The sequence below is a fragment of the Lethenteron reissneri genome, chromosome 71 (genome assembly GCF_015708825.2).
Source record: "Lethenteron reissneri isolate LAM-NWPU_2019-01 chromosome 71, ASM1570882v1, whole genome shotgun sequence".
NCBI lineage: Eukaryota > Metazoa > Chordata > Hyperoartia > Petromyzontiformes > Petromyzontidae > Lethenteron > Lethenteron reissneri.
In genome coordinates, this window is record NC_083849.1 from 894521 (window position 1) to 922471 (window position 27951).

General features: G+C 59.1%; 1 protein-coding gene across 1 annotated transcript; it reads left to right on the forward strand.

Moving 5' to 3' along the window:
- Positions 1-8613: 8613 nt before the first annotated feature.
- Positions 8614-27346, forward strand: LOC133361177 (cholesterol 7-desaturase nvd-like). Its single transcript, XM_061580061.1, has 8 exons — positions 8614-8629; positions 9713-9796; positions 19704-19895; positions 22580-22758; positions 23387-23512; positions 24422-24541; positions 25083-25259; positions 27169-27346. Exons 1-8 carry the CDS (start codon positions 8614-8616, stop codon positions 27328-27330), a joined length of 1056 nt encoding a protein of 351 aa, XP_061436045.1. The 3' UTR covers positions 27331-27346.
- The last annotated feature ends 605 nt before the right edge of the window (positions 27347-27951 follow it).

Below are 27951 nucleotides of genomic sequence, written 5' to 3' on the forward strand. Positions count from 1 at the left end.
CACTCACCCACTCGCCCACCAACTCACTCACCCACCTCGCCCACCCACTCACTCACCCATTCGCCCACCCACTACTCACCACCAACTCACTCACCCCCACTCGCCCAACCACCCACTCACCCATCGCCCACTCACCCACTCACCTACTTGCCCACCCACTCACTCACCCACTCGCCCACCCACTCACTCACTCACTGACTCACTCACCCACCAACTCACTCACCCACCAACTCACTCACCCACCAACTCACTCACCCACTCGCCCACCAACTCACTCACCCACTCGCCCACCTACCCACTCACTTACTCGCCCACCAACTCACTCACCCACCTACTCACTCCGCCATTCATTCAGCCACTGGCTCACCCTGTCGGCCACTCACTCGCTCACTCACTCACCCACTCACTCACCCACCCACTCACTCACCCACCAACTCACTCACCCACTCGCCCACCAACTCACTCACCCACTCGCCCACCCACCCACTCACCCACTCGCCCACCCACCCACTCACCTACTCGCCCACCCACTCACTCACCCACTCGCCACCCACTCCCTCACTCACTCACTGACTCACTCGCCCACCAACTCACTCACCCACCAACTCACTCACCCACCAACTCACTCACCCACTCGCCCACCAACTCACTCACCCACTCGCCCACCTACCCACTCACTTACTCGCCCACCAACTCACTCACCCACCTACTCACTCCGCCATTCATTGAGCCACTGGCTCACCCTGTCGGCCACTCACTCGCTCACTCACTCACCCACTCACTCACCCACCCACTCACTCACCAACTCACTCACCCACTCGCCCACCAACTCACTCACCCACTCGCCCACCCACTCACTCACCAACTCACTCACCCACTCGCCCACCCACTCATTCACTCACTCACTCACTCACACCCACCTACTCACTCACCCACCCACTCACTCACCCACTCGCCCACCCACCCACTCACCCTGTCGGCCACTCACTCGATCGCTCCTCATCCGCTCGCCCACTCGCCCAGAACCCGGCTGACAGGCCAGAGTCGCGCGCGGGGGTCGGGGCGGCTGTAGAGGGGCGAGTTCTCAGCGTGCCACTCGAAGCGTCGTCCCACAGCCCTGGCAGCCGTGGAGTGGCCACAACGAGCCCCATGCCCCCCCCCCCCCCCCCCCGGGAACAGAACCTTGACCCTCGCGAGGAGGAGGAGGGACCTCATGGAATCGATTATACAGCGGGTGTGTGTATGTGCACGTGTTGGGGTGTGTATGTGCGTGTGTGGGGAGCGGTGGTGCAGCGGTTAGCGCTACACTACCGCTACGAACCCGACGACCCGGGTTCGATTCCCGCTCACGGCCAACACCGGTGACGATTATCTGAACCGGTCCTGGGCCTCCCCTAGGACGACTCAGCCTCAAATGAGTACCTGGTGCGGTGTGTAAACATCGCCACTAGGGAGACAAAGGCAGCCGGGCGTGATGTTGGCCACCCACCCCCTCATGTGCCGTGCAGAGCTGTATAGGTGCTCTCTAACAGCACTTGCCCCTCCAGCATGTGAAGGCTACACGGGGCGTCTTTGTATATGTAATGACGACTTGCCACTCTTGTCTTGCGATGGTTTCTTTATTGTCGAGACACGTTCACTCGAACCGGCGGACACTCCACCACCGCAACAGCCCCACGTCTCCCGCGTGTCTCCCGTACACACGGTCCGAGCGCCCCCCCCCCCTTCCTGAACCTTCTAGCTGGTTCTAGACCGCTCGCTCCACCAGCTGACTCCACCGTCCTCTTCCGTCACCTGACCACTCTCCTATTCTTGATCATTCCCGTGGCCACCAGTCCACTCGCACTGCAGGCTGACTCCCCTGTCATTACCTCCCGTGGCCACTAGTCCACTCGCACTGCAGGCTGACTCCCCTGTCATTACCTCCCGTGACCACTAGTCCACTCGCACTGGAGGCTGACTCCCCTGTCATTACCTCCCGTGGCCACTAGTCCACTCGCACTGGAGGCTGACTCCCCTGTCATTACCTCCCGTGACCACTAGTCCACTCGCACTGCAGGCTGACTCCCCTGTCATTACCTCCCGTGACCACTAGTCCACTCGCACTGAGGCTGACTCCCCTGTCATTACCTCCCGTGGCCACTAGTCCACTCGCACTGCAGGCTGACTCCCCTGTCATTACCTCCCGTGACCACTAGTCCACTCGCACTGCAGGCTGACTCCCCTGTCATTACCTCCCGTGGCCACTAGTCCACTCGCACTGGAGGCTGACTCCCCTGTCATTACCTCCCGTGGCCACTAGTCCACTCGCACTGCAGGCTGACTCCCCTGTCATTACCTCCCGTGACCACTAGTCCACTCGCACTGCAGGCTGACTCCCCTGTCATTACCTCCCGTGACCACTAGTCCACTCGCACTGGAGGCTGACTCCCCTGTCATTACCTCCCGTGACCACTAGTCCACTCGCACTGCAGGCTGACTCCCCTGTCATTACCTCCCGTGACCACTAGTCCACTCGCACTGGAGGCTGACTCCCCTGTCATTACCTCCCGTGACCACTAGTCCACTCGCACTGGCAGGCTGACTCCCCTGTCATTACCTCCCGTGACCACTAGTCCACTCGCACTGCAGGCTGACTCCCCTGTCATTACCTCCCGTGGCCACTAGTCCACTCGCACTGCAGGCTGACTCCCCTGTCATTACCTCCCGTGGCCACTAGTCCACTCACACTGCAGGCTGACTCCCCTGTCATTACCTCCCGTGGCCACTAGTCCACTCGCACTGCAGGCTGACTCCCCTGTCATTACCTCCCGTGACCACTAGTCCACTCGCACTGGAGGCTGACTCCCCTGTCATTACCTCCCGTGGCCACTAGTCCACTCACACTGCAGGCTGACTCCCCTGTCATTACCTCCCGTGACCACTAGTCCACTCGCACTGCAGGCTGACTCTACTGTCATTACCTCCCGTGGCCACTAGTCCACTCACACTGGAGGCTGACTCCCCTGTCATTACCTCCCGTGGCCACTAGTCCACTCGCACTGGAGGCTGACTCCCCTGTCATTACCTCCCGTGGCCACTAGTCCACTTGCACTGCAGGCTGACTCTACTGTCATTACCTCCCGTGGCCACTAGTCCACTCGCACTGCAGGCTGACTCCCCTGTCATTACCTCCCGTGGCCACTAGTCCACTTGCACTGCAGGCTGACTCTACTGTCATTACCTCCCGTGGCCACTAGTCCACTCGCACTGCAGGCTGACTCCCCTGTCATTACCTCCTGTGACCACTAGTCCACTCGCACTGCAGGCTGACTCCCCTGTCATTACCTCCCGTGGCCACTAGTCCACTCGCACTGCAGGCTGACTCCCCTGTCATTACCTCCCGTGGCCACTAGTCCACTTGCACTGCAGGCTGACTCCCCTGTCATTACCTCCCGTGACCACTAGTCCACTCGCACTGCAGGCTGACTCCCCTGTCATTACCTCCCGTGGCCACCAGTCCACTCGCACTGCAGGCTGACTCCCCTGTCATTACTTCCCGTAGCCACCAGTCCACTCGCACTGCAGGCTGACTCCCCTGTCATTACTTCCCGTGGCCACTAGTCCACTCGCACTGCAGGCTGACTCCCCTGTCATTACCTCCCGTGGCCACTAGTCCACTCGCACTGCAGGCTGACTCCCCTGTCATTACTTCCCGTAGCCACCAGTTCACTCGCACTTCAGGCTGACTCCCCTGTCATTATCTCTCGTAGCCACCAGTCCACTTGCACTGCAGGTTGACTCCCCTGTCACTACCTCCCGTGGCCACCAGTCCACTCGCACTGCAGGCTGACTCCCCTGTCATTACCTCCCGTGGCCACCAGTCACTCGCACTGCAGGCTGACTCCCCTGTCATTACTTCCCGTGGCCACTAGTCCACTCCACTGCAGGCTGACTCCCCTGTCATTACCTCCCGTGCCACTAGTCCACTCACACTGCAGGCTGACTCCCCTGTCATTACCTCCCGTGGCCACTAGTCCACTCGCACTGCAGGCTGACTCCCCTGTCATTACTTCCCGTGGCCACTAGTCCACTCACACTGCAGGCTGACTCCCCTGTCATTACCTCCCGTGGCCACTAGTCCACTCGCACTGCAGGCTGACTCCCCTGTCATTACTTCCCGTAGCCACCAGTTCACTCGCACTTCAGGCTGACTCCCCTGTCATTATCTCTCGTAGCCACCAGTCCACTTGCACTGCAGGTTGACTCCCCTGTCACTACCTCCCGTGGCCACCAGTCCACTCGCACTGCAGACTGACTCCCCTGTCATTACTTCCCGTGGCCACTAGTCCACTCGCACTGCAGGCTGACTCCCCTGTCATTACCTCCCGTGGCCACCAGTCCACTCGCACTGGAGGCTGACTCCCCTGTCATTACCTCTCGTGACCACTAGTCCACTCGCACTGCAAGCTGACTCTACTTTCATTACCTCCCGTGGCCACTAGTCCCTTCGCACTGCAAGCTGACTCTACTTTCATTACCTCCCTGACCACTAGTCCATTCATACTGCAGGCTGACTCCCCTGTCATTACCTCCCGTGACCACTAGTCCCTTCGCACTGCAGGCTGACTCCCCTGTCATTACCTCTTGTAGCCACTAGTCCATTCGCACTGCAGGCTGACTCTACTGTCATTACCTCCCGTGACCACTAGTCCCTTCGCACTGCATGCTGACTCCCCTGTCATTACCTCTTGTAGCCACTAGTCCATTCGCACTGCAGGCTGACTCTACTGTCATTACCTCCCGTGACCACTAGTCCCTTCGCACTGCAGGCTGACTCCCCTGTTATTACCTCCTGTGGCCGCTAGTCCACTCGCACTGCAGGTTGACTCCCCTGTCATTACCTCCCATGGCCACTAGTTCACTCACACTGCAGGCTGACTCCCCTGTCATTACTTCCCATGGCCACTAGTCCACTCGTACTGCAGGCTGACTCCCCTGTCATTACTTCCCATGGCCACTAGTCCCTTCGCACTGCAGGCTGACTCCCCTGTTATTACCTCTTGTAGCCACTAGTCCATTCGCACTGCAGGCTGACTCTACTGTCATTACCTCCCGTGACCACTAGTCCCTTCGCACTGCAGGCTGACTCCCCTGTCATTACTTCCCATGGCCACTAGTCCATTCGTACTGCAAGCTGACTCCCCTGTCATTACTTCCCATGGCCACTAGTCCATTCGTACTGCAAGCTGACTCCCCTGTCATTACCTGCCATGGCCACTAGTCCACTCGCACTGCAGGACGACTCCCCTGTCATTACTTCCCATGGCCACTAGTCCATTCGTACTGCAAGCTGACTCCCCTGTCATTACCTCCCGTGGCCACTAGTCCCTTCGTTCCCCTGTCATTACCTCCCATGGCCACTAGTCCACTCGCACTGCAGGCTGATTCTACCATCATCACCTTAATCCCAGTGGAGTGGTTTGCACTACCGGCTTCATCCTCCTCCCTCTGGAGAGTCGCAGCCGGCCGCCTCGGTTGGCATCTGGCGTCGGCTCTGGCCGGCACGGAGTCCGCCCCGTGCGTGCTCGCTCCGCGTTTCCCCTTCCTCGTTTTGGGGGGCTTGGGGTGAGCGGTGGGGGGAGGGGGGGGCTTGGGGGGGGTAGAGAGGGAAGTGAGGCATGCGTGGTGTACGTGTGGGAATGCATGCGTGACACACTGATAGTCGCCCGGCCCCCAGGGCTCGACCCCGGCCTCTGGGCGATGCAGGACCCGTGACCCTGACGTGACCCTGATGCGACCCTGATGCGACCCTGATGCGACCCTGATGCGACCCTGACGTGACCCTGACGTGACCCTGACGTGACCCTTGACCCTGACGTGACCTGACGTGACCTGACGTGACCTGACGTGACCCTGACGTGACGTGACCCTGACGTGACCCTGACGTGACCTCTGTGTCCACACCTTCTGCTTCTGCTTCTTCTCGGATGGCATGTGAGGGGATTGCAACGGGATGACAAGTTGATGTGGAGAATCGATGTGGCACCAGGCGGCTTGGTGAGTAGCCGCGCGCGGGCGGGTTCGTTTCGGATCGCTGGTGAACGATCCGATTCGGCTGGGTGAGGCCTGGGCTGGGTGAGACTTGGGCTGGGTGAGTAAGACTTGGGCTGGGTGAGACTCGGGCTGGGTGAGACTTGGGCTGGGTGAGGCTCGGGCTAGGTGAGACCCGGGCTGGGTGAGACATGGGCTGGGTGAGACTTGGGCTGGGTGAGACCCGGGCTGGGTGAGACTCGGGCTGGGTGAGACCCGGGCTGGGTGAGACTCGGGCTGGGTGAGACCCGGGCTGGGTGAGACTCGGGCTGGGTGAGGCTCGGGCTGGGTGAGACCCAGGCTGGGTGAGACCCGGGCTGGGTGAGACTCGGGCTGGGTGAGACTCGGGCTGGGTAAGACTCGGGCTGGGTTAGACTCGGGCTGGGTGAGACTCGGGCTGGGTGAGACTCGGGCTGGGTGAGTCTCGGGCTGGGTGAGACTTGGGCTGGGTGAGACTCGGGCTGGGTAAGACTCGGGCTGGGTGAGACTCGGGCTGGGTGAGACCCGGGTGGGCTGGGTGAGATTTGGGCTGGGTGAGCCTTGGGCTGGGTGAGACTCGGGCTGGGTGAGACTTGGGCTGGGTGAGACTTGGGCTGGGTGAGACTCGGGCTGGGTGAGATTCGGGCTGGGTGAGACTCGGGCTGGGTGAGACCTGGGCTGGGTGAGACTCGGGCTGGGTGAGACTCGGGCTGAGTGAGACTTGGGCTGGGTGAGACTCGGGCTGGGTGAGGCATGGGCTGGGTGAGACTTGGGCTGGGTGAGACATGGGCTGGGTGAGACTCGGGCTGGGTGAGACTTGGGCTGGGTGAGACATGGGCTGGGTGAGACTCGGGCTGGGTGAGACTCGGGCTGGGTGAGACTCGGGCTGGGTGAGACTCGGGCTGGGTGAGACCTGGGCTGGGTGAGACTCGGGCTGGGTGAGACTTGGGCTGGGTGAGACTTTGGCTGGGTGAGACTCGGGCTGGGTGAGACACGGGCTGGGTGAGACACGGGCTGGGTGAGACCCGGGCTGGGTGAGACCCGGGCTGGGTGAGACCCGGGCTGGGTGAGACCCGGGCTGGGTGAGACTCGGGCTGGGTGAGACTTGGGCTGGGTGAGACTCGGGCTGGGTGAGACTTGGGCTGGGTGAGACTCGGGCTGGGTGAGACTTGGGCTGGGTGAGACTTTGGCTGGGTGAGACTCGGGCTGGGTGAGACACGGGCTGGGTGAGACACGGGCTGGGTGAGACCCGGGCTGGGTGAGACCCGGGCTGGGTGAGACCCGGGCTGGGTGAGACCCGGGCTGGGTGAGACTCGGGCTGGGTGAGACTTGGGCTGGGTGAGACTCGGGCTGGGTGAGACTTGGGCTGGGTGAGACTCGGGCTGGGTGAGACTTGGGCTGGGTGCGCTAACTCGCTATTACAGCACTTGCCCCGGCAGTCAGCCGAGGCTACACGGGGGATCTTTGCCTTTGCGTGCGCCAACTCGCTATCACAGCACTTGCCCCGGCAGTCAGCCGAGGCTACACGGGGGATCTTTGCCTTTGCGTGCGCTAACTCGCTATTACAGCACTTGCCCCGGCAGTCAGCTGAGGCTACACGGGGGTTCTTTGCCTTTTGCGTACGCCAACTTGCTATCACAGCACTTGCCCCGGCAGTCAGCTGAGGCTACACGGGGGATCTTTGCCTTTGCGTGCGCTAACTCGCTATCACAGCACTTGCCCCGGCAGTCAGCTGAGGCTACACGGGGGATCTTTGCCTTTGCGTACGCCAACTTGCTATCACAGCACTTGCCCCGGCAGTCATCTGAGGCTACACGGGGGATCTTTGCCTTTGCGTGCGCCAACTCGCTATCACAGCACTTGCCCCGGCAGTCGGCCGAGGCTACACGGGGGATCTTTGTCTTTGCGTGCGCCAACTCGCTATCACAGCACTTGCCCCGGCAGTCAGCTGAGGCTGCACGGGGGATCTTTGCCTTTGCGTGCGCCAACTCGCTATCACAGCACTTGCCCCGGCAGTCGGCCGAGGCTACACGGGGGATCTTTGCCTTTGCGTGCGCCAACTCGCTATCACAGCACTTGCCCCGGCAGTCAGCTGAGGCTACACGGGGGATCTTTGTCTTTGCGTGCGCCAACTCGCTATCACAGCACTTGCCCCGGCAGTCGGCCGAGGCTACACGGGGGATCTTTGCCTTTGCGTGCGCCAACTCGCTATCACAGCACTTGCCCCGGCAGTCAGCTGAGGCTACACGGGGGATCTTTGTCTTTGCGTGCGCCAACTCGCTATCACAGCACTTGCCCCGGCAGTCGGCCGAGGCTACACGGGGGATCTTTGCCTTTGCGTGCGCTAACTCGCTATCACAGCACTTGCCCCGGCAGTCGGCTGAGGCTACACGGGGGATCTTTGTCTTTGTCTTTGCGTGCGCGTGCCCCGCGTGTGTGTGGCGGCGGTGGTGGTGGTGGGCACGCGCTCGACAAAGCGACAACATCGCCATGGAGACGGAACCCAGCCGGGCAAAGGTAAAGGTGCCACACCCCACCCACCCACCACCAGGTAGCCTGACAATGACCGTTGGGCCAAGTGCTGCTAGCGAAGGCCGGGCACGTGAATGTGACCTTTGACACGCGAGGAGCCGTCGTGGGGCCGTGACCCCCCCCACCCCCCAAGGGGAGATCACACGGAGACGGCGCAGACCCACGGATCCTACTAAATCCCACGGATCCCACTAATCCCACGGATCCCACTAATCCCACGGATCCCACTAAATCCCACGGATCCCACTAATCCCACGGATCCTACTAAATCCCACGGATCCCACTAATCCCACGGATCCCACTAATCCCACGGATCCCACTAAATCCCACGGATCCCACTAATCCCACGGATCCCACTAAATCCCACGGATCCCACTAAATCCCACGGATCCTACTAAATCCCACGGATCCTACTAAATCCCACGGATCCCACGGATCCTACTAAATCCCACGGATCCCACGAAATCCCACGGATCCCACTAATCCCACGGATCCCACTAAATCCCACGGATCCCACTAAATCCCACGGATCCCACTAAATCCCACGGATCCCACTAATCCCACGGATCCCACTAAATCCCACGGATCCCACTAAATCCCACGGATCCTACTAAATCCCACGGATCCTACTAAATCCCACGGATCCCACGGATCCTACTAAATCCCACGGATCCCACTAAATCCCACGGATCCTACTAAATCCCACGGATCCCACTAATCCCACGGATCCCACTAATCCCATGGATCTCACTAAATCCCACGGATCCTACTAAATCCCACGGAACCCACTAATCCCACGGATCCCACTAATCCCACGGATCCCACTAAATCCCACGGATCCCACTAAATCCCACGGATCCCACTAATCCCACGGATCCCACTAAATCCCACGGATCCCACTAATCTCACGGATCCCACTAATCCCACGGATCCAGTGCGATCCCACGGATCTCACGGATCCCAGGGATCCCACTAAATCCCACGGATCTCCGTGCGATCCCACGGCTAACGGCATCGCAGTCGACGCGAGCGGAAAGTTTTTTTTTAAAGTGTGGGAGGGAGGGGAGTGGTGGCGCAGCGGTTAGCGCCGGGCTACCAACCGGCACCGCGCCCCGACGCACGCGCACAGGTGGTGCACACGCGTCGCGCGCGCGGCGTCGCCATGGCGACCAGGTGACTACAGGTCACGGCAGGGAACAGCGCCCCTCTATAGGTACGCGCATGCCGAGATGCGTGACACTGAGAGACAAACAGAGAGAGAGAAGCCACGTGAACTAGAGAACACACGCAGGGCTAGAGGAGACACCACCACCACCACATTGATGTTCATCCAGCAGTGGATAGAGGATGGTGATGACACTGAGAGACAGACAGGGAAGCCACGTGAACTAGAGAACACACGCAGGGCTAGAGGAGACATCACCACCACCACATTGATGTTCATCCAGCAGTGGGTAGAGGATGGTGATGACACTGAGAGACAGAGAGAGAGAGAAGCCACGTGGACTAGAGAACACACGCAGGGCTAGAGGAGACACCACCACCACCACCACCACATTGATGTTCATCCAGCAGTGGATAGAGGATGGTGATGACGCTGAGAGACAGAGAGAGAGAGAAGCCACGTGGACTAGAGAACACACGCAGGGCTAGATGAGACACCACCACCACCACCACATTGATGTTCATCCAGCAGTGGATAGACCAATTGTTGACCCCCCCTCGGTATTTCCGCAATGCGTCCGCAGTCATCGCATTCCTCTTCTGCTCGAACCAAAAAAGACGAGAAAGACCGCAGGGAATGCGACTCGTGGTGAAGGTGACAGTAACAATGCTGCTGCTGCAGCTGTAAACTTGTGGTGTGAAGCCACCGCTTTAGAAGGTTCATAATCAGTTCCGGATTATAGTAGTAGCACAAGTAGCTACTACTACACGTGTAGCTGCTACTACACGTATAGTAGTAGCTACTACACGTGTAGCTGCTACTACACGTGTCGTAGCTGCTACTACACGTGTCGTAGCTACTACTACACGTGTCGTAGCAGCTACTACATGTGTAGTAGCTGCTACTACACGTGTAGTAGCTGCTACTACACATGCCTAAACAGCTTTTGTTCGGCCGGATCGAGGGGGCTAGACGGGCGCGGCACGGGCTGGAGAAGAGATGGAGTGATGTGGTACAAAAGGACGTGGAGCTGAGTGGACTTGCCGATGACTGGTACCAGCGGTGTCAAGATCGGCCTCAGTGGAGGAGGCTCGTGAAGGACGCTACTGGGCAGTTGGAGGCAGTCGCCCTCCAACAACAACGGAGGGCGGAGGAGCGACGCTCACAACAACGAGCGGAGCGCCGGGTGGCTAAAGCACAGCAAGTTGGCACAGTAGGGGGCACAGGTGGTGCATCAGCCAGTCATCTCGGTCATCTCGGTCAGTCGACCAGTGGCACCTGGGTCTGCCCCGTGACCTCCTGCCAGCGGGCTTTCGACACTTCACGTGGCCTCAAGGTGCACTTGGCCTGGCACAAGCATCGTGGTGACGTCACCGCCACTTAGTGGCGAATGGCGGTTGTTGTTGTTGTATGTCTGTGTGCGTGTGGTGTGTCTGTGTGCGTGTCTGTGTGCGTGTCTTTGTGCGTGTCTCTGCGTGTGTCTCTGTGCGTGTGTGTGTGTCTGTGTGTATGTCTGTGTGCGTGTGGTGTGTCTGTGTGCGTGTCTGTGTGCGTGTCTTTGTGCGTGTCTCTGCGTGTGTGTATGTCTGTGTGCGTGTGTGTGTGTGTCTGTGTGTATGTCTGTGTGCGTGTAGTGTGTTTGTGTGCGTGTCTGTGTGCGTGTCTTTGTGCGTGTCTCTGCGTGTGTCTCTGTGCGTGTGTGTGTGTGTCTGTGTGTGTGTGTGTCTGTGTGTGTGGTGTGTCTGTGTGTGTGATGTGTCTGTGTGTCTGTCTGTGTGTGTCTCGAGTGCGAGAGCGGTAGTGTAGCGGGTATCGCGCTCCGCTATGAACCCAGCGACCCGGGTTCGATTCCCGCTCACGGCCAACACCAGTGACGATTATTTAAACCGGTCCTGTGGCCTCCCTTAGGTCAACTCAGCCTCAAATGAGTATCTGGTGCGGTGTGTAAACGTCGCCACTGGGGAGACAAAGGCGGCCGGGCGTGGTGCTGGCCACCCACCCCTTCGTGCGCCGTTCTGTTAAGGCTACACGGGGGATCTTTATCTTTGTTTATCTCAGGGGTCCATAATGGTCGTGTCGGAGACCATGAGAGGCTAGGTTCAAGCCCTGGGTCTGAGTGTCTCAGGGGTTCACGATGGCCGTGTCAGAGACCATGATGGGCTAGGTTCAAGCTCTGGGTCTGTGTGTCTCAGGGGTTCACGATGACCGTGTCAGAGACCATGATGGGCTAGGTTCAAGCCCTGGGTCTGTGTGTCTCAGGGGTTCACGATGACCGTGTCAGAGACCATGAGATGCTAGGTTTAAGCCCTGGGTCTGTGTGTCTCAGGGGTTCACGATGGCCGTGTCAGAGACCATGAGAGCCTAGGTTCAAGCCCTGGGTCTGTGTGTCTCAGTGGTTCACGATGGCCGTGTCAGAGACCATGAGAGCCTAGGTTCAAGCCCTGGGTCTGTGTGTCTCAGGGGTTCACGATGGCCGTGTCAGAGACCATGAGAGCCTAGGTTCAAGCCCTGGGTCTGTGTGTCTCAGTGGTTCACGATGGCCGTGTCAGAGACCATGAGAGTCTGGGTTCAACTCCTGGGTCTGTGTGTCTCAGGGGTTCACGATGGCCGTGTCGTTGACCATGAGATGCTAGGTTCAAGCCCTGGGTCTGTGTCTCAGGGGTTCACGATGGCCGTGTCGTTGACCATGAGATGCTAGGTTCAAGCCCTGGGTCTGTGTGTCTCAGGGGTTCACGATGGCCGTGTCAGAGACCATGAGAGGCTAGGTTCAAGCTCTGGGTCTGTGTGTCTCAGGGGTTCACGATGACCGTGTCAGAGACCATGATGGGCTAGGTTCAAGCCCTGGGTCTGTGTGTCTCAGTGGTTCACGATGACCGTGTCAGAGACCATGATGGGCTAGGTTCAAGCCCTGGGTCTGTGTGTCTCAGAGGTTCACGATGGCCGTGTCGTTGACCATGAGATGCTAGGTTCAAGCCCTGGGTCTGTGTGTCTCAGGGGTTCACGATGGCCGTGTCAGAGACCATGAGAGGCTAGGTTCAAGCTCTGGGTCTGTGTGTCTCAGGGGTTCACGATGACCGTGTCAGAGACCATGATAGGCTAGGTTCAAGCCCTGGGTCTGTGTGTCTCAGTGGTTCACGATGACCGTGTCAGAGACCATGAGATGCTAGGTTCAAGCCCTGGGTCTGTGTGTCTCAGGGGTTCACGATGACCGTGTCAGAGACCATGAGATGCTAGGTTCAAGCCCTGGGTCTGTGTGTCTCAGGGGTTCACGATGACCGTGTCAGAGACCATGAGATGCTAGGTTTAAGCCCTGGGTCTGTGTGTCTCAGGGGTTCACGATGGCCGTGTCAGAGACCATGAGAGCCTAGGTTCAAGCCCTGGGTCTGTGTGTCTCAGTGGTTCACGATGGCCGTGTCAGAGACCATGAGAGCCTAGGTTCAAGCCCTGGGTCTGTGTGTCTCAGGGGTTCACGATGGCCGTGTCAGAGACCATGAGAGCCTAGGTTCAAGCCCTGGGTCTGTGTGTCTCAGTGGTTCACGATGGCCGTGTCAGAGACCATGAGAGTCTGGGTTCAACTCCTGGGTCTGTGTGTCTCAGGGGTTCACGATGGCCGTGTCGTTGACCATGAGATGCTAGGTTCAAGCCCTGGGTCTGTGTCTCAGGGGTTCACGATGGTCGTGTCAGAGACCATGAGAGGCGATGTTGAAGCCCTGGGTCTGTGTGTCTCAGGGGTTCACGATGGTCGTGTCAGAGACCATGAGAGGCGATGTTCAAGCCCTGGGTCTGTGTGTCTCAGGGGTTCACGATGGCCGTGTCAGAGACCATGATGGGCGAGGTTCAAGCCCTGGGTCTGTGTGTCTCAGGGGTTCACGATGGCTGTGTCAGAGACCATGATAGGCGAGGTTCAAGCCCTGGGTCTGTGTGTCTCAGAGGTTCACGATGGCCGTGTCAGAGACCATGAGAGGCGAGGTTCAAGCCCTGGGTCTGTGTGTCTCAGAGGTTCACGATGGCCGTGTCAGAGACCATGAGGGGCTCGGTTCAAGCCCTGGGTCTGTGTGTCTCAGAGGTTCACGATGGCCGTGTCAGAGACCATGAGAGGCTAGGTTCAAGCCATGGGTCTCTGTGTCTCAGAGGTTCACGATGGCCGTGTCAGAGACCATGATGGGCGAGGTTCAAGCTCTGGGTCTGTGTGTCTCAGGGGTTCACGATGGTCGTGTCAGAGACCATGAGAGTCTGGGTTCAAGCCCTGGGTCTGTATGTCTCAGGGGTTCACGATGGCCGTGTCAGAGACCACGATGGGCTAGGTTCAAGCCCTGGGTCTGTGTGTCTCAGGGGTTCACGATGGCTGTGTCAGAGACCATGAGATCCTAGGTTCAAGCCCTGGGTCTGTGTGTCTCAGTGGTTCACGATGGCCGTGTCAGAGACCATTAGAGTCTAGGTTCAAGCCCTGGGTTTGTGTGTCTCAGGGGTTCACGATGGCCGTGTCAGAGACCATGAGAGCCTAGGTTCAAGCCCTGGGTCTGTGTGTCTCAGTGGTTCACGATGGCCGTGTCAGAGACCATGAGAGCCTAGGTTCAAGCCCTGGGTCTGTGTGTCTCAGGGGTTCACGATGGCCGTGTCAGAGACCATGAGAGCCTAGGTTCAAGCCCTGGGTCTGTGTGTCTCAGTGGTTCACGATGGCCGTGTCAGAGACCATGAGAGTCTGGGTTCAACCCCTGGGTCTGTGTGTCTCAGGGGTTCACGATGGCCGTGTCGTTGACCATGAGATGCTAGGTTCAAGCCCTGGGTCTGTGTCTCAGGGGTTCACGATGGTCGTGTCAGAGACCATGAGAGGCGATGTTGAAGCCCTGGGTCTGTGTGTCTCAGGGGTTCACGATGGCCGTGTCAGAGACCATGAGAGGCGATGTTCAAGCCCTGGGTCTGTGTGTCTCAGGGGTTCACGATGGCCGTGTCAGAGACCATGATGGGCGAGGTTCAAGCCCTGGGTCTGTGTGTCTCAGAGGTTCACGATGGCCGTGTCAGAGACCATGAGGGGCTCGGTTCAAGCCCTGGGTCTGTGTGTCTCAGAGGTTCACGATGGCCGTGTCAGAGACCATGATGGGCGAGGTTCAAGCCCTGGGTCTGTGTGTCTCAGGGGTTCACGATGGCCGTGTCAGAGACCATGATAGGCGAGGTTCAAGCCCTGGGTCTGTGTGTCTCAGAGGTTCACGATGGCCGTGTCAGAGACCATGAGAGGCGAGGTTCAAGCCCTGGGTCTGTGTGTCTCAGAGGTTCACAATGGCCGTGTCAGAGACCATGAGGGGCTCGGTTCAAGCCCTGGGTCTGTGTGTCTCAGAGGTTCACGATGGCCGTGTCAGAGACCATGAGAGGCTAGGTTCAAGCCATGGGTCTCTGTGTCTCAGAGGTTCACGATGGCCGTGTCAGAGACCATGATGGGCGAGGTTCAAGCTCTGGGTCTGTGTGTCTCAGGGGTTCACGATGGTCGTGTCAGAGACCATGAGAGTCTGGGTTCAAGCCCTGGGTCTGTATGTCTCAGGGGTTCACGATGGCCGTGTCAGAGACCACGATGGGCTAGGTTCAAGCCCTGGGTCTGTGTGTCTCAGGGGTTCACGATGGCCGTGTCAGAGACCATGAGATCCTAGGTTCAAGGCCTGGGTCTGTGTGTCTCAGTGGTTCACGATGGCCGTGTCAGAGACCATTAGAGTCTAGGTTCAAGCCCTGGGTCTGTGTGTTTCAGGGGTTCACGATGGCCGTGTCAGAGACCATTATAGTCTAGGTTCAAGCCCTGGGTCTGTGTGTTTCAGGGGTTCACGATGGCCGTGTCAGAGACCATGGGGGGCTAGGTTCAAGCCCTGGGTCTGTGTGTCTCAGAGGTTCACGATGGCCGTGTCAGAGACCATGAGAGGCGAGGTTCAGGCCATGGGTCTGTGTGTCTCAGGGGTTCACGACTACCTCGCCTGGTGTGCAGGAGGTCGTGGGTTCGATCTCGACCCTGACGCCTGCTGCTGCTGCTGCTGTATGTTTGGAGTCTCTGTCTCTCCCGCTGTGGTCGTGTGGGTTTGTCTCCGGGTGCCACATTGTAGAATGGACTTCACCACGCGATTGAGAGTCGTTGTCTGCTGCTGTACATTTCCACGCGACCAGGACAATGATGACGACGATGACGACGGTGATGATGATGATGACGATGATGACGACGACGATGACGATGACGACGACGACGATGATGACGACGACGATGATGATGACGACGACGATGACGATGACGACGATGATGACGACGACGATGACGACGACAACGACGATGACGACGACGACGATGATGACGACGACGATGATGATGACGACGATGATGATGATGACAACGACGATGATGACGACTGATTATGATGACATCGGCCACTCCTTCTTTGAGCTGCAATCATTCGTGATCGCCAGAGTCGCTTCAGGAGACGAGAGAATGAGCAACGCAGCTCAGTGGGGCCCTGCAACCTAGTGCAATACTCAAATAGTTGAGTTCGCTTTCAAGACCACCCGCATCTCCCCTCCCCTCCTCTTCCAGGAACCACAAACCCTGCCAGCATGTACCTCCACCTGTACACGGGCTGCTTGCGAGACAAGTTTTCATATCCTCGCCCCCCCCCCCCGTACCCTCCCACACTGATGAGACCGCATCGCAGCATTGGTGTTCATCTAGCTGTGGATCGACCATGGCTGGTGGTGATGATGGTGGTGATGGTGATTGGTGGTGATGGTGGTGATGATGGTGATGGTGGTGATGGTGGTGATGGTGATGGTGGTGGCGGTGGTGATGATGGTGGTGGTGATGGTGGTGGTGATTGGTGGTGGTGGTGATTGGTGATGGTGGTGGTGGTGATGGTGGTGGTGATGGTGGTGATGATGGTGATGGTGGTGATGGTGATGGTAGTGGTGATGGTGATGGTGGTGATGGTAGTGGTGATGGTGGTGGTGATTGGTGATGGTGGTGGTGATGACTGGCTGATGCACCACCTGTGCCCCCTACTGTACCAATAGACACATACACACTCACAGACACACACACAGACACACACATACACACACAGACACACAGACACAGACACACAGACAGACACACAGACAGACACACAGACAGATACACAGACACACAGACACACACACAGACACACAGACACACAGACACACACACAGACACACATACAGACACACATACAGACACACACAGACACACACACACAGGCATCTCCTCGTGTATCCTCACTGGTGGTGTTGGTGGCCGTGAGCGGGAATCGAACTCGGGTCGCCCGGGGTCGTAGCGCAGCGCTCACCACTACTACATCACCGCTCCCCACACACACTGGCACACACGCCGTGCGTGCCTGTGTGTCGCCGTGCGTGTGTGTGCGTGTGTGTGTGCGTGTGTGTGCGTGTGCGCGTGTGCGTGCGTGTGTGCGTGTGCGTGCGTGTGTGCGTGTGCGTGCGTGTGCGCGTGTGTGTGTGCGTGCGTGTGCGCGTGTGTGTGTTGGCGTGTGTTGTGTGTGTGCGTGTGTGTGCGTGTGTTGTGTGTGTGCGTGTGTGTGCGTGCGTGTGTGTGTGTTGCTTGTGTGCGTGTGTGTGTGCGTGTGTGTGTGTGCGTGTGTGTGTGCGTGTGTGCGTGTGTGTTGCTTATGTGTGTGTGTGCGTGTGTGTGTGTGCGTGTGTTGCGTGTGTGTGTGCGTGTGTGTGTGTGCGTGTGTGTGTGTGCGTGTGTTGCGTGTGTGTGCGTGTGTGTGTGTGCGTGTGTGTGTGTGTGTGCGTGTGTGTGTGCGTGTGTGTGTGTGCGTGTGTGTTGCGTGTGCGTGGAATGTGGCGCATCTCGTCCGCGATGAGCACATCGGGGAAGCATGACGACGATTTGGCAGAGAGAGTGACGGGAGCACGAGCCGCACTGCATGCACACCTCCACACGCACACACTGACACACACACACACACAGACACACTGACACACACACACAGACACACACACCTCCACACGCACACACACAGACACACACAGACACACACACTGACACACACACACTGACACACACACACCTCCACACACACACACAACACAGATACACACACTGACACACACACACACACCTCCACACGCACACACTGACACACACACACACACACAGACACACACACTGACACACACACACAGACACACACACCTCCACACGCACACACACAGACACACACAGACACACACACTGACACACACACACTGACACACACACACCTCCACACACACACACAACACAGATACACACACTGACACACACACACACACCTCCACACGCACACACTGACACACACACACACACAGACACACACACTGACACACACACACAGACACACACACTGACACACACACTGACACACACACACACTGACACACACACACACCTCCACACGTACACACAACAACAACAACAACAACCGCCATTCGCCACTAAGTGGCGGTGACGTCACCACGATGCTTGTGCCAGGCCAAGTGCACCTTGAGGCCACGTGAAGTGTCGAACGCCCGCTGGCAGGAGGTCACGGGGCAGACCCAGGTGCCACGGGTCGACTGACTGAGATGACCGAGATGACTGGCTGATGTACCACCTGTGCCCCCTACTGTGCCAACTTGCTGTGCTTTAGCCACCCGGTGCTCCGCTCGTTGTTGTGAGCGTCGCTCCTCCGCCCTCCGTTGTTGTTGGAGGGCGACTGCCTCCAACTGCCCAGTAGCGTCCTTCACGAGCCTCCTCCACTGAGGCCGATCTTGACACCGCTGGTACCGGTCATCGGCAAGTCCACTCAGCTCCACGTCCTCCTGTACCACATCACTCCATCTCTTCTCTAGCCCGTGCCGCGCCCGCTTAGCCCCCTCAATCTGGCCGAACAAAAGCTGTTTAGGCATGCGGTGGCTGGGCATGCGGGCTACATGACCCAGCCATCACAGCCTTGCCTGCCGGAGGAGTTCACCGATGGGACTTTGCCCAGATCTTTCAAGGATTTGTGAGCTCCTCACACAAACCATGCCTGGTTAAACCCAGGATGGATCGTAGGCAGGCCAGCCTAAATGTTTCTAACCATTGAGGATGTTCCATTAGGGGGGTCCACGTTTCGCAAGCGTAGAGAAGGGAGGGAGTGACCGTGGCCGAGAAGACCTGAAGCTTCGTGTGGAGCGACAGACCAGGTAGCTTCCACACAGCGTTACGCAACCGATGAAAAGATAATGCCGCTCGACTGATTCGGAGTGAGACCTCTGCTGTTAAACCGGAGCCAGTCATAAGCACACTGCCCAGGTATGGGAAACTCTCCACTCTCTCCACAACTGCCCCATCACCGATTGGGACTTGTGGGGGTGGAGTGTCCAATGGTACAAAATACCCAGGCAGGTGCTTCGTTTTGGTGGGGCTGATGGTAAGGCCCCACCTCTTAGTGGCACGCTCCAGTCTCAGCAGCAGCGTCTCCAACAGTAGCCTTCGTTGGCACTGCCGCTGCTGCTCGCTACTGATGGCACTTGCCCCTACACCCCGCTGAAGGCTATCCGGGGCTCCTTTGTCTTTGTCTCCTTCGTAGGGGGGTGCTCGCGGACTGAGCGCACTTGCCCCTCCGCCCCGCTGAAGGCTATCCGGGGTTCTTTTGTCTTTGTCTCCTTCATAGGGGAGTTCTCGCGGACCGACCGCACTTGCCCCTCCGCCCCGCTGAAGGCTACCTGGGGGCTCATTTGTCTTTGTCTCCTTCGTAGTGGGCGGCTCGCGGACTGAGCGCACTTGCCCCTCCGCCCCGCTGAAGGCACTTGCCCCTCCACCCCGCTGAAGGCTACCCGGGGGGCCCTTTGTCTTTGTCTCCTTCGTAGGGGGGGTCCTCGCAGACTCAGCGCACTTGCCCCTCCGCCCCGCTGAAGGCTACCTGGGGCTCCTTTGTCTTTGCAGGCGAGCAGGTGGCGGTGTTCCGCGGCGAGGAGGGGGGCCAGGCGAGCGTGCTGGACGCCTACTGCCCGCACCTGGGGGCCAACCTGGCGGTGGGGGGCCAGGTGAGGGGGGGCTGCCTCGAGTGCCCCTTCCACGGCTGGAGGTTCCGTGGCGAGGACGGCCGCTGCGTCCACATCCCGTACTCCAGCAAAGGTGCGGGGCGAGGCGGCGGCGGCGCTGTCGTCAACGTCGTCGCTGTTGTCACTATCGCCATCGTCAACATCGTTGCTGTTGTCACTCGCCATCGTCACTATCGCCATCGTCAACATCGTTGCTGTTGTCACTCGCCATCGTCAACGTCGTCAACATCGTCACTATCGTCAACATCGCCATCGTCACCATCGTCACTATCGCCATCGTCAACATCACCGTCGTCAAGAACACCATCGTCAACGTCATCAACATCGCCATCGTCAACATCGCCATCGTCAACATCACCGTCGTCAAGAACACCATCGTCAACGTCATCAACATCGCCATCGTCAACATCGCCATCGTCAACATCACCGTCGTCAAGAACACCATCGTCAACGTCATCAACATCGCCATCGTCAACATCGCCATCGTCAACATCGCCATCGTCAACATCACCGTCGTCAACATCACCATCGTCACCATCGTCAACATCGCCATCGTCAACATCACCGTCGTCAACATCACCATCGTCACCATCGTCAACATCGCCATTGTCAACATCACCGTCGTCAAGAACACCATCGTCAACGTCGTCAACATCGCCATCGTCAACATTGTTAACATCGTTAACATCACTGTCGTCACTATCGTCAACATCACCATCGTCACTATCGCCATCGTCAACATCGTGAACATCACTGTCGTCAACATCACCATCGTCACCATCGTCACTATCGTCACTATCGCCATCGTCAACATCACTGTCAATATCACCATCATCACCATCTTCAACATCACCATCATCAACATGGTCAACATCGTCAACATCACCATCATCACCATCGTCAACATCGTCAACATCACCATCGTCAACATCACCATCATCACCATCGTCAACATCGTTCACGTCACCACTAACGTCATCGTCAACATCACCGTCGTCACCATCTTCAACATCACCATCATCAACATCGTCAACATGACCATCATCAACATCACCATCATCAACATCGTCAACATCACCATCGTCAACATCACCATCTTCAACATCACCATCACCATCATCAACATCACCATCATCACCATCGTCAACATGACCATCGTCAACATCACCATCTTCAACATCGTCACCATCTTCAACATCACCATCATCAACATCGTCAACATGACCATCGTCAACATCACCATCTTCAACATCGCCATCATCAACATCACCATCATCAACATCGTCAACATCACCATCGTCAACATCACCATCTTCAACATCACCATCACCATCATCAACATCACCATCATCACCATCGTCAACATGACCATCGTCAACATCACCATCTTCAACATCGTCACCATCTTCAACATCACCATCATCAACATCGTCAACATGACCATCGTCAACATCACCATCTTCAACATCGCCATCACCATCATCAACATCACCATCATCAACATCGTCAACATCACCATCGTCAACATCACCATCTTCAACATCACCATCACCATCATCAACATCACCATCATCACCATCGTCAACATCACCATCTTCAACATCGTCACCATCATCAACATCGTCAACATCGTCAACATCACCATCATCACCATCTTCAACATCACCATCATCACCATCGTCAACATCAACATCGCCAACATCACCATTTTCAACATCACCATCGTCAACATCGTCCACACCGCCACTATTGTCCATGTCACCATCATCATCACCATCATCATCTTTGCCATCGTTATCAACGCCATCACAATAACAACGATGGTGGAGTGAGTGAGTGAGTGGGTGGGTGACCAAATGGGTGATCACGGCAATGATCACTCTTTGGTTCTTCCTGTGAAGTCGCGTAGAAAGAAAACCAAATGAAACAATAGCAGACGACGTTTCGATTCCAACACAAGCAATCGTCGTGACTTCACCGAAAGAACCAACGAGTATAAACCTCGTAAACTTAGAAAAAAAATACCTGCTTGATTGCGTTCTTCCAAAGATTGCTAAATTTGTGTGTCTGTCTTGGTGTCATTCGTACCTGATGATAGTTGCTTGTATTGCAATCGAAACGTCACATGCTATTATTTAATTAATGTTTCTTTCTACGTGACTTTAGCGAAAGAACCAAATCAAGTTTTCACAACAATGATGATGATGTTGACAATGACACTCCTACTGCTGCTACTGCTGCTGCTACTACTACTGCTGCTACTGCTGCTACTGCTGCTACTGCTGCTGCTACTACTACTGCTGTTACTGCTACTGCTGCTGCTACTACTGCTGTTACTGCTACTGCTGCTGCTACTACTGCTGCTACTGCTGCTACTACTACTGCTGCTACTACCGTTACTACTGCTGCTGCTGCTACTACTGCTGCTGCTACTATTGCTACTGCTGCCACTACTGCTGCTACTGCTGCTGCTACTACTGCTACTTCTGCTACTGCTGCTACTACTGCTGCCACTACTGCTGCCACTACTGCTGCTACTACTGCTGCCACTACTGTTGCTGCTACTGCTGCTGCTACTACTGTTACTAATGCTACTGCTGCTGCTACTGCTGCTGCTACTGCTGCTGCTGCTACTACTACTGCTGCTGCTACTACTACTGCTACTACTACTGCTACTACTGCTGCTACTATTGCTACTGCTACTATTGCTACTAATGCTGCTGCTACTGTTGCTGCTACTGCTGCACCCGTCTGCAGTGCCGGAGTTTGCGCGCGTGCGCAGCTGGGCGAGCTGCGAGCGCAACGGGACGGTGTACGCGTGGTACCACTGTGACGGCGGCGAGCCCACGTGGCAGGTGCCCGAGGTGGAGGAGATCTCCAGCGGCGAGTGGCAGTACAGAGGTCGCACGGAGCACACCATCAACGCGCACATCCAGGTGTGGTGACACACACACTCACACACACACTCACTCACACACTCACTAATACACTCACTAATACACTCACACACTCACTCACTCACACACTCACTCACAAGGAGATCTCCAGCGGCGAGTGGCAGTACAGAGGTCGCACGGAGCACACCATCAACGCGCACATCCAGGTGTGGACACACACACTAATACACACACTCACTCACACACTCACTAATACACTCACTAATACACTCACACACTCACTCACACACTCAGTCACTCACTCACACACTCACAAGGAGATCTCCAACGCGCACATCCAGGTGCGGGGACACGCACACGCACACACGCAGTCACATTCGCTCACTCACACTCACTAATACACTCGCTCACACACTCACACGCACTCACACGCACACTCACCCACCCACACTCACACACTCACTCACACACTCACTCGCACACTCACCCACCCACACTCACACACTCACTCACACACTCACTCGCACACTCACTCACCCACACTCACGCTGTGCTCGTCCCTAATATGTATCGTGCGTTGCGTCGGCGCGATGCTGCCCCCCCCCCCCTGCCCCCCCCCCCTGACCCCCCCCTGACCCCCCCCCCCGCCCCCCCCCGCCCCCCGCAGGAGATCCCAGAGAACGCGGCGGACGTGGCGCACCTCAACCACCTCCACTCGCCCATCATCCTGAGCGGCAGCGACCTGCGCTTCTCCAACCCGCCCCGGTGGGGCTTCACCAAGCACCTGTGGGACGTAGGTGCTGCACACCACCTCACCACGTGACCTGTGTGACGTAGGTGCTGCACACCCCCACACCACGTGACCTGTGTGACGTAGGTGCTGCACACCACCACACCACGTGACCTGTGTGACGTAGGTGCTTCACACCACCACCTCACCACGTGACCTGTGTGACGTAGGTGCTGCACACCACGTGACCTGTGTGACGTAGGTGCTGCACACCACCTCACCACGTGACCTGTGTGACGTAGGTGCTGCACACCACCTCACCACGTGACCTGTGGGACGTAGGTGCTGCACACCACCACACCACGTGACCTGTGTGACGTAGGGGCTGCACACCACCACACCACGTGACCTGTGTGACGTAGTTGCTGCACACCACCACACCACGTGACCTGTGTGACGTAGGTGGTCCCCACCACCACACCACGTGACCTGTGTGACGTAGGGGCTGCACACCACCACACCACGTGACCTGTGTGACGTAGTTGCTGCACACCACCACACCACGTGACCTGTGTGACGTAGGTGGTGCCCAGCACCACACCACGTGACCTGTGTGACGTAGGTGGTGCCCAGCACCACACCACGTGACCTGTGTGACGTAGGTGGTCCCCACCACCACACCACGTGACCTGTGTGACGTAGGTGGTGCCCAGCACCACATCACCGCCCGCGGTTTTTCCACTGCACAACCGAGCCGAGCCGTGCCGGGGTTGCTGACATGGGACGCACGCGGGTGACGTCACGTCCTCACTGAGGACCGACTCACGACGACGACGACGACGATGATGACGACGATGATGACGACGATGATGACGACGATGATGACGACGATGATGATGACGATGACGACGACGCTGCCCCCCCCGCCCCCCTGCCCCCCCCATCCCCCCCCCGCCCCCCCCGCCCCCGCAGGTGCAGTGGAGCCCCGAGGCGGCGCCGAACCTGCACTGCTCCCGCATGCTGCTGCACCATCGCGTCACCGCGTGGGGACACGAGCTGCCACTCGCCACCATCGACGTCGTCGCTCGCCAGGTGAGTGGGGGGGGGTGAGTGGGGGGTGGGGGGGGGGTGAGTGGGGGGTGGGGGGTGAGGGGGGGTGGGGGGGTGGGGGGTGAGGGGGGGTGAGTGGTGGGTGAGTGGGGGGGGAGAAGGGTGAGTGGGGGGCGAGGGAGACGGGTGAGTGGGGGGGTGAGTGAGGGGTCAGCGGCGGGTAAGGGGCGGGTGAGGGGTGAGTGGGGGGTGAGTGAGGGGTGAGTGAGGGGTGAGTGAGGGGTGAGCGAGGGGTGAGTGGCGGGTAAGTGAGGGGTGAGCGAGTGAGTGAGTGATGGGTGAGTGACGGGTGAGCGAGGGGTGAGTGAGTGAGGGGTGAGCGAGCGAGTGAGTGACGAGTAAGACCTCAGGTAAGACCTCAGGTGAGTTGTTTGCGCGTCATCAGCCCCGAGTTGCATTTCAGCCAACACCAGCGAGCGTCCCGAGGCCTCGCCTAGGTCGACTCAGCCTCAAGACGAGCCCTTTGCCCGGCGTGTGTCGCCTGGGGAGACAAAGGCGGCCGGTGACATTGCCCTGACCGCAGGTGGGTCCGGGTCTCGTGTTCATGAGCTTCGAGCACAAGCTGCTGGGCCGCGGGGTCATCCTGCACTGCGTGACCCCCGTGGAGCCGCTCCTGCAGACCGTGACCCACACCATCTTCTACGCGCGGCGCGTGCCCACACTCGTGCCCAAGATGCTGCTGCGCCTGGAGTGCGTGCAGGTGCCGTGGGGCGGGGGCGGGAGGTCATTCGGGTTCACGGTGGGGGTAGGGAGGTCATTCGGGTTCACGGTGGGGGGGGGAGGTCATTCGGGTTCACGGGGGGGGTAGGGAGGTCATTCGGGTTCACGGTGGGGGGGGGAGGTCATTCGGGTTCACGGGGGGGGGTAGGGAGGTCATTCGGGTTCACGGTGGGGAGGGGGGGAGGGAGGTCATTCGGGTTCACGGTGGGGGGGGGAGGGAGGTCATTCGGGTTCACGGTGGGGGGAGGGGGAGGTCATTCGGGTTCACGGTGGGGGGGCGGCGGGAGGTCATTCAGGTTCACGGTGGGGGTGAGGGAGGTCATTCGGGTTCACGGTGGGGGTAGGGAGGTCATTCAGGTTCACGGTGGGGAGAGGGAGGTCATTCGGGTTCACGGTGAGGGAGGGAGGTCATTCGGGTTCACGGTGGGGAGAGGGGGGCAGGAGGTCATTCGGGTTCACGGAGGGGGTAGGGAGGTCATTTGGGTTCACGGTGGGGGTAGGGAGGTCATTCGAGTTCACGAGGGGGGGCGGGGGAGGTCATTCAGGTTCACGGTGGGGGAGCGGGGGAGGTCATTCGGGTTCACGGTGGGGGGGCGGCGGGAGGTCATTCGGGTTCACGGTGGGGGAGGGGGGGGCGGGAGGTCATTCGGGTTCACGGTGGGGGGGGCGGCGGGAGGTCATTCGAGTCCACGGTGGGGGGAGGGGGAGGTCATTCGGGTCCACGGTGGGGGGAGGGGGAGGTCATTCGGGTTCACGGTGGGGGGGGGGGGAGGTCATTCGGGTTCACGGTGGGGGGAGGGGGAGGTTCATTCGGGTTCACGGGGGGGGGGGGGGTAGGGAGGTCATTCGGGTTCACGGTGGGGAGGGGGGGAGGGAGGGAGGTCATTCGGGTTCACGGTGGGGGGGGAGGGAGGGAGGTCATTCGGGTTCACGGTGGTGGGAGGGGGAGGTCATTCGGGTTCACGGTGGGGGGGGGAGGGAGGGAGGTCATTCGGGTTCACGGTGGGGGGGAGGGGGAGGTCATTCGGGTTCACGGTGGGGAGGGGGGGGAGGGAGGGAGGTCATTCGGGTTCACGGTGGGGGGGGGGAGGTCATTCGGGTTCACGGTGGGGGGAGGGGGAGGTCATTCGGGTTCACGGTGGGGGGGAGGGGGAGGTCATTCGGGTTCACGGTGGGGGGAGGGGGAGGTCATTCGGGTTCACGGTGGGGGGGGGCGGCGGGAGGTCATTCAGGTTCACGGTGGGGGTAGGGAGGTCATTCAGGTTCACAGTGGGGGTGAGGGAGGGAGGTCATTCGGGTTCACGGTGGGGAGAGGGAAGTCATTCGGGTTCACGGTGGGGGGGGGGAGGTCATTCGGGTCACGGTGGGGGGGAGGGGGAGGTCATTCGGGTTCACGGTGGGGGGAGAGGGGGAGGTCATTCGGGTTCACGGTGGGGGGAGGGGGAGGTCATTCGGGTTCACGGTGGGGGGGGGGGAATCTTTCTCGGCTTGTGGCTTGGCCTTTCATCTGCCGCGTGTCTGTCCGTGCCCCCCCCCTCTCCCCCCCTCCCGTGCCCCCCCCCTCTCCCCCCTCCCGTGCCCCCCCCCTCCCCCCCCTCCCGTGCCCCCCCCCTCTCCCCCCTCCCGTGCCCCCCCCCTCTCCCCCCTCCCGTGCCCCCCCCCTCTCCCCCCCTCCCGTGCCCCCCCCCCTCTCCCCCCTCCCGTGCCCCCCCCCTCTCCCCCCCTCCCGTGCCCCCCCCCTCTCCCCTCCCGTGCCCCCCCCCCTCTCCCCTCCCGTGCCCCCCCCCCCTCTCCCCCCTCCCGTGCACTCCCCCCCCCACTCGCCGTCCGTGCCCCCCCCTCCCGTACCCCCCCACTCCCGTGCCCCCCCCCCCCGGTCACGTGCGCAGTTCGAGCGCGACCTCATGATCTGGAACAACAAGCGCTACGTGTCCAAGCCGCTGCTCGTCAAGGAGGACGCCCTCATCGCCCGCCACCGCCGCTGGTACTCGCAGTTCTACTCCGACAACAGCCCCCGCTACTCCCGGAGCCGCGACTCGCTCGACTGGTGACGGGCCCCCCCCCCCCACGGGGACCCCCCCCCCCACGGGGACCCCCCCCCCCCCCCACGGGGACCCCCCCCCCCCGTTACGCGACAAATCATTGGACGCCTCCCACAGGAACGCGAGTTGGGATTCGTTCTAACGGCGATCTCGTGCCGATGACGCAAATCCACTCCCCCCCCCCCCCCCCCCCCCGTCTCTCTCCTCGTCTTTTTTTTACTAATAAAGTGAATGCGGACCGGTGACGTCCGTCGCAGGTACCCCCATGGGACCCACTCCCCCCTAACTCCCCCCTCTCTCTCGTCGGGACGTCCTCTGCAAGGACCACGTGGGGGGGGGGGGACGTCGATCCCTGCTCCACGGAGCCGGAGACAACGCGGCTCTGTAACAGAGGGCGGGGGGGGGGGGGTCACAATGGCCGTGGCAGAGACACTGAGTCAACACAGCTGAGATCCACAGGTTCAAGCCCCGGGTTTGGGTGTGAGTCTGTGGGTCTCTGTGTGAATCTGTGGGTCTCTGTGCGAATCTGTGTGAGTCTGTGGCTCTCTGTGTGAGTCTGTGGGTCTCTGTGAGTCTAGAAATCTCTGTGCGAGTCTGTGGGTCTCTGTGTGAGTCTGTCTCTCTGTGTGA

Bases quoted from the DNA above. Each gene is read 5' to 3' on its own strand.
- LOC133361177 (XM_061580061.1), top strand. The intron at 9,797-19,703 runs GTACGCGCATGC...TTGTCTTTGCAG, and splicing joins GGAACAGCGCCCCTCTATAG to GCGAGCAGGTGGCGGTGTTC. The intron at 22,759-23,386 runs GTGTGGTGACAC...CGCCCCCCGCAG, and splicing joins CCATCAACGCGCACATCCAG to GAGATCCCAGAGAACGCGGC.